At 39.1% G+C, this 6,793-nt stretch overlaps 2 protein-coding genes across 2 annotated transcripts; both read left to right on the top strand.

The window, feature by feature from the left end:
• The first annotated feature begins 1,345 nt into the window (after positions 1 to 1,345).
• Positions 1,346 to 2,322, top strand: LOC111489122. Its single transcript, XM_023137176.1, has 2 exons — positions 1,346 to 1,959; positions 2,093 to 2,322. Exons 1-2 carry the CDS (start codon positions 1,503 to 1,505, stop codon positions 2,143 to 2,145), a joined length of 510 nt encoding a protein of 169 aa, XP_022992944.1. The 5' UTR covers positions 1,346 to 1,502; the 3' UTR covers positions 2,146 to 2,322.
• A 1,760-nt stretch (positions 2,323 to 4,082) lies between these two features.
• Positions 4,083 to 6,767, top strand: LOC111486922 (organic cation/carnitine transporter 4-like). The gene is given in 3 exon segments (XM_023134093.1): positions 4,083 to 4,387; positions 4,389 to 4,584; positions 5,461 to 6,767. Coding segments are annotated over 3 exon segments (1,581 nt in total). The 5' UTR covers positions 4,083 to 4,165; the 3' UTR covers positions 6,624 to 6,767.
• The last annotated feature ends 26 nt before the right edge of the window (positions 6,768 to 6,793 follow it).

The raw sequence follows: 6,793 nt of genomic DNA, 5'->3' as shown, positions 1-6,793 counted from the left end.
TTTTATTAATCTCTCATTTTTTTTTTTTTTTTTTTTTTTTTTTTTATCCTTAAAAAATATCTAATGAGCTGATCTAGTAAAGTGTAAACAGGTAGGTTTTGAATTAAAATTGAAAGGCTAACGCAATAATATATAAACAAAGTTTAGGGAGAAAGGGTTAAATATAAAAACCAAAACAGAAAATTACAGAAATGCAAGTTTTAAACTAAACATTATGATTTGTAATCAATAATTAAGATAATTAAGCAATACATTAATCCCAATAACTTCGGTTGGTTTGGTCCAAATTTTCTTATTTTCTTATTTTCTTATTTGGGGGGACAATCATCATAAAACATGGGTTGCATTGTCACGCGTGAGGCCCACAGAAAAGCCCACACGTGGGACCAATTTTTTAACCGGCAACCTGCTCGGCGTCATCCCGAAGAGCGATGCGTCTTGAAGAATTTGCGGGAACGGCGAACGTGAGTAGCAAGTTGCCGGTGGCACCCTGGTCCACGCTGTCAAATCATTTGCGTTTTTTTTTTTTTTTTTTAATTTTGCGTTCTGTCACCAACTTAGGTCCCCCATTGGTGACATAATCATCAACTGGGGCAAAAATGAACAGTGGCAAACTTGAAAATTAAGTGGAAATCGATGTGCTGTTATGTTAGAAAGGTACCATGCAAACGGCGTAATATGCTCCGTGGGCCAAGCTGCTGCTGACTGGGATTGGCTAATTGTACGCCGATTAGAAGACTTATTCGTAAGCGTAAGTACCGTTTTACCCTCCGTTTTAGCCGCGTGATTCCCGTAACACTTGAAACTTGCGTATTCTTCACATTTTAGGTGCAGGCGCAGGCGTTACGTTGCCCAAAATGCTTGGATATTTTTTTAGGTTTTGTTATTTTGAATTGACTATAATACCCTCATGTCTCTCATATATAAATAATTTTGGAAGGGTTCAAAAATATAACTTATGCAAATATTAAAATGAATGTAGTAAAAGAACATCAATATTTAAAGAAAATAGTTACAGAGAAGTTGGTGATGTCAAATAAAAATCCTCCAAAATGGTTTTTCTAAATAATAAAAAAAAAAAAAAAGAAATTGAAACACGGTTAGGTTAATTTAATTTTGGAATAGTGTGAAGAAGAATAATAAAGGTAATAAATAAATAAATAAAGCAGAAAGTGGTTGCGAGTATAATGTGAATTTTGGTAATAATAGTAGAGTAGAGAAAACAAAATAATGAAAATCTCGAAAACCTGAAATAATTCAGCACCCCACCGAAGAGTGAGGGTAAAATTGTAAATTCCCCACAGTCCCCCCACCGTATTTCTTTAAACTTCCCCCTTTCCACGTTTTTCCCCCAACCCTGCCTCCGTCTGAAGAAGAACAAGATCAAGATCAAGATCAAACCCCCCATATCTCTGCTCGCCTCTGCTCTGCCCTGCTCTTAAAATCCCCTTCTTTTCTTTTTTTTTTTCATTTCTCTTTTTATTTTCCCTCTTTAATCCGCCATGGCCTCCGCCTTCTTCTTCCATAATTTCACCCTCTTCTTCTACATTTCCCTCCTCTTTCTCTCTCTCCGTCTTCCCCATTCCCTGTCTCTCTCCTCCACCATCCACGACCTCCTCCGCTCCCAAGGGCTGCCGGCCGGCCTTCTCCCGAAGGAGGTGAAGTCGTACACCCTGTCTCAAAATGGGTTGTTGGAAGTGTTCCTGGATGGGCCCTGTTTAACCAAATATGAGAACAGGGTTCTGTTTGAGAGTGTTGTTAGGGCTAATCTCAGCTATGGCAGTCTGATTGGCGTACAGGGTCTCACTCAAGAGGAGCTCTTTTTATGGCTTCCTGTTAAGGATATCATCGTGGATGACCCTAAATCTGGGCTTATTCTTTTTGATATTGGTGTGGCTCACAAGCAACTTGCTCTCTCTCTCTTCGAAGATCCCCCCAGTTGCAAGGCCCAACCCAAAGGTAAATCATCCTCTTCGATTAGTTTATTGTTGATCATTGTGTTCAATGTTAGATCCATCTTGGGTTTTGATGATTTGAGATGCCATATTCATATTCATATTGATGTTTGTGTATGATTGATTGGGATTCGCAGAGGCGTTGAGGAATCAGGTGAGGAAGGAGAAGGGATTTGAAGCTCTAAGATAGAGAGAGACAGAGAGAGACAGAGAGAGAGGAGAGGAAAATGTCAAAATTCTGCTGGAAAATTTTGTCTTCTTTTATCTTTTTTTTTTTTTTTTTTTTATAATTTTATTTTTGGTTCTGCCCCCAATGCCTATATAACTAAATCAGTTCTAATAATAGCTAATACTGTTATACGAGTTAGTAGAGGTGTTTTTTCTTACAATTTATTTCTTTTTTCTTCTTTTGTAAAAAAAAAAAAGAAAAAAAAAAAAGAAAAAGCAGAGTTTCCATTTCTTGGAATCCTATGCCCAAATCATATTGCAATTTTCTTCCCTTTTTTTTTCTTTTTCTTTTTTTTTTTTATAGATATATATATATATATATAAATATAGAAATAATATAAAATATGGAATTTTGGTTGTCTTGACTTTCCATTTTTATTATTTCATTATACAAACAGTTTTCTAAAGTCATTTTGTTTATTATTCACTCTAGAAAATGTCGGAGGAAATTAAAATTAATTGGATGGTATGAAATATAAAAGTAAAGAATATAAATTGAGTTTTGGGAGGGAATTGATTTGAAAAAAGCATGGGATGAGGGGTGCTTTATTTAGTTTAGTGGCAAAGGGAATGATGGAAAATAGTTTTGAAAATGGATTTATCTAGTTTCCTTTTAGGCTGTCCCCAAGCAGGATCGTCCTTTTTAATTCCCCCCTTTTACGCGGGAAATCTGAGACCCCCATTACTTTTTTTTTAAAAAAAAAAAAATTATTACTGAGAATTATTGTATTGGTAGGTGGCTATGTATAATTAAGCTTTTGATAGGGCCTTAATAAATAAAGTGGCTAGGGGGTTGGACATGGAAAAAAATTAAATAAGTTAAACATATGGGGCCAAATCAGAAATGAAAACTGAAGGGTAGCCCATTCATTTGCTAGCCTTCAAGCCCTACTTCAGGAGCTCGGTTTGGGTCCTTTTAATGCTCCAAATTACTTCAATGTTCGAGTTATGATTAATTTAAGAAAAACGGGGGTGGTTCAATAATGAGAATTGAATTTAGTTCGGTAGTTACATGTGTTTTTATTTCTAATTGGATCATAGTATTTTTTAATTATTTATGCTATTATTATTAAATGTTTTCAATTGAATATTAAAGTCCATTCCCAAATTTAATATGAAATGTCTTTTCTTACAAATTAATGATCACGTGGAGTACTAGTTTTATTTTTTATAGAAAAAAGCAAGTTGTTACAACAAATTTCCTTATTGAAATATATCATTATAATGGGGGATGAATTAACGTATATTTATATTTAATTAAAATATGTATTTTATGTTTTTTTAGTTTCTTTAAAAATTTAGTCAATATTGTTTCAATAGAAAGTTTGTAAATTAATATGCAATAACTAAGCTTAAATATTTAAATATTTAAAAGTATACCTTTTTATTTTTATATAATTCATGTTGAATGTTTAAGTTAGTAAATATTATTTTGAATGATTAAAAGTTGAATGTGAGTACTAACAAGTTTGGAAAAATCAACAAAAACAAAATCATATCTAAGATTTGATGTGGAAAGTTGATTAGTAGAAGAAAAGATAAAATAAATACAAATTGGCGCAGAAATAGGTGAAAGCGAAGTAGGAATATAAATATTAGATGAGATGATCATTTGCGTAATTGTATCTAATTCAGAATAATTATTCAGGCTTATCACGAATTACCTTTTATAATACAACAGGATTTAATTTTTTTTAAAAGTATTCAAGCTGATGGATTGGCGAGACGCGGATGGGCAATGGTGGGTCAGGAGTTCGAGAAAAGACAGAGATCAACGGCGGGATTCGCGCCACGTTTATCTTCCACAGAATCTCCTTGCATCTCAATACAGGAGAAAACAAGAGAACCAAAGATGTGTGTGTGTGTGTGTGTGTGTGTGTGTGTGTGTGTATATATATATTATACAAACAATTACATCTCGCAAAATCTGCCTTATCGCTCTCTTCCCCCACAAAACAGAGATCCGGTAAGCCACGAGGACAATGTCCGACATGTCGGCGTCAGATCCCGGAGGCCAGGCGGCGGAAATCCGGCAGCCTTTGATGGCGGCGGCGGGGAAGGGGTTGGAGAGGCTAACGGTGGACGAGATGCTGCAAAAGCACTGCGGGGAGTTCGGGCGGTGGCAACTGAGGCATTTCGTTCTGACGAGCCTAGCCTGGGTACTGGAGGCGTTTCACACGTTGGTCATGATTTTCGCGGACCAGGANNCCCGAGTGGAGCTGCGTGGGAGGCGGGTCGGGGTGCGGTCCGGCAGGGGCGGGGATTTGCAAGATGGAACCGGGGTGGTGGCGGTGGAGCGGGGCAACGGGGATATCGACGGTGTCCGAATGGGGATTGATTTGCGGTGAGAAGTATAAGGTCGGATTAGTTCAGGCCTTGTTTTTTGGTGGCTGCATGATTGGTCAGAACTCTCTCTCTCTCTCTCTCTCTCTACAACTTATTTTGTTTTTAGTTTAAAAGCTGATTAATTGATGATTGTTGAGGGAAACACAGCGAAAGATGTGTTTTTGGTTTAAAGTTTGACCAAACACTTTGGAAATTGAACCTACAATGATTTCTGAAGGTAGGTTCATTTGAATTTATTGAATACCCTTTAATAATAGGGTGGTCCTTTTATGGTTAATTGTTTTAAAAATATTTGATATCTCTATGTTGTCACCATACATTTATATCACATTTATATGATGATAGTGAACAAAAGAATGTTTGGTTGAGCATACATTTGGTTAGGTTGCACGTATGACCATACTGGAGCGAAAAAATAGAATTTATTTATTTTATAGCTTGTTAATGGAACAAAAATTGAATGTGGAGATAGGGATGTTGGTGGGGTCACCCCCAAAAGGGCCAAATTTCCCCATACACCCCGGCACCCAATTGGGCACATGCTTTGTTGCCCCATTCATTGAGTGTTGCCTTCGTTACCATAAACCAGCCCAGAGTACGAGTTCCTTAATTTTTAGACTCAATTTAATAAAACTAAACTTACTATGATGATAAACAAAAAAGAAGGTTGAAAGACTATACTTACTAAAGAACCCTTAACGAGATAAGATTGGATGTAGACAAGTCATGAGAACTGAGAAGAATATTCCAAAATCCAGAAAGAATAAGTGACGTATTATAAGGGTCAAAAAGGGTTGCGCTTATCTTCTTGGGCAGCAGCTTTATACTTTATAGAAGTGGAAGATATCGATTGTCATCTTCCTTTGGTACGCTTTTTTTGACGAATTTTCAATATTATCTTTCTTTTTTTTAAAAAAATAATTTGTTGCAGGAGCTGGAATTTTCGGGCATCTCTCAGATTCAACACTTGGAAGAAAAGGGTCCCTCAAAGTAGTCTGCATTTTAAATGCCATATTCGGAATCGCCACCGCATTTTCCCCTAATTACTTGATTTACACTCTCCTCCGCTTCCTCACTGGCTTCAGCACCGGTGGCGTTGGCCTATGCGCCTTCGTCCTCGCCACTGAGCCCCTTGGCCCCGCCAAGCGTGCCGCCGCTGGAATGTCCACCTTCTACTTCTTCTCCTCCGGCATTGCCGCTCTCTCCGCCATAGCTTACGTCTTTAAATCATGGCGCCAACTCTACATCGCCACCTCTCTTCCCTCCTTTTTTTTCCTCTTCCTCGTCCTTCCCTTTATCTCCGAATCCCCCCGATGGTTCCTCGTCCGCGGCAGGGTTACTGAGGCTACAAATATCATGGCTGCCATTGCCCAAGCCAATGGAAACCACCTCCCTGATGGGGTGTTTCTTGCCATTGACGAAGATACAAAACAGAGCTCGAAACAGGACCAAATCCAGCAGACTACCCAATCGGGGTCTCTCCTCGACGTGATGCGCTCGCCCATTACTCGAATTCGGTTGATTCTGGCCGTGGCGATTAATTTCATGTGCGCCGTCGTGTACTACGGGTTGAGCCTGAATGTGGTGAATCTGGACACCAATATTTACCTGACCGTGGCGCTGAACGCGGTGGCGGAAATGCCGGCTTTCTTGATCACGGCATTGCTGTTGGACGTGTGTGGGCGGAAGCCGTTGGCGATTGGGACGCTGTGGTTCAGTGGGGTGTTCTGTCTATGTGGGAGTTTGATGAAGGGGGTGGGGATGTGGAAGATTGTGAGGATGGTGTGTGGGATGTTGGGGATATTTGGAATGGCGGGGACTTATAATTTGTTGTATATTTATACGGCAGAGCTGTTTCCAACGGTGGTGAGGAACGCGGCGTTGGGGTGTGGGACGCAGGCGTCGCAGATGGGGGCGATATTGGCGCCGTTTGTGGTGGTGATGGGGGGAGGGCTGCCGTTTGCGGTGTTTGCAGGGTGTGGAATTATGGGTGGGGCTCTGGCGTTTTACTTGCCGGAGACGCTGAATAAGCCTTTGTATGATACAATGGGCGGCATAGAAGACGGGGAAAAAGATTGTTTGAACAATGCCTGAACTTGTATGGTTGCTACCTACCTTTGGAGTTTTGTTGATGCCTAAAACACAATTCTGTGGATTCTCTTATGATCACGTGTATGCTTAGATCTCTGGTGTAGCAACCCTAACTTTTCTTTTATAATAAAATTGTTATTATATGCATCTCATATACTTGCTCTCTAAAAAAA

Source organism: Cucurbita maxima, unplaced genomic scaffold, assembly GCF_002738345.1.
Source record: "Cucurbita maxima cultivar Rimu unplaced genomic scaffold, Cmax_1.0 Cma_Scf00001, whole genome shotgun sequence".
Taxonomy (NCBI): Eukaryota; Viridiplantae; Streptophyta; class Magnoliopsida; order Cucurbitales; family Cucurbitaceae; genus Cucurbita; species Cucurbita maxima.
Note: the sequence above shows the minus strand (reverse complement) of the source record. Positions and strands in the feature narration are given on the sequence as shown.

Coding starts and splice junctions, on each gene's coding strand:
- LOC111489122 (XM_023137176.1), top strand. CDS start 1,503: ATGGCCTCCGCCTTCTTCTTCCATAATTTCACCCTCTTCTTCTACATT. Junction 1,960..2,092: donor TTGCAAGGCCCAACCCAAAG/GTAAATCATCCT, acceptor TGGGATTCGCAG/AGGCGTTGAGGAATCAGGTG.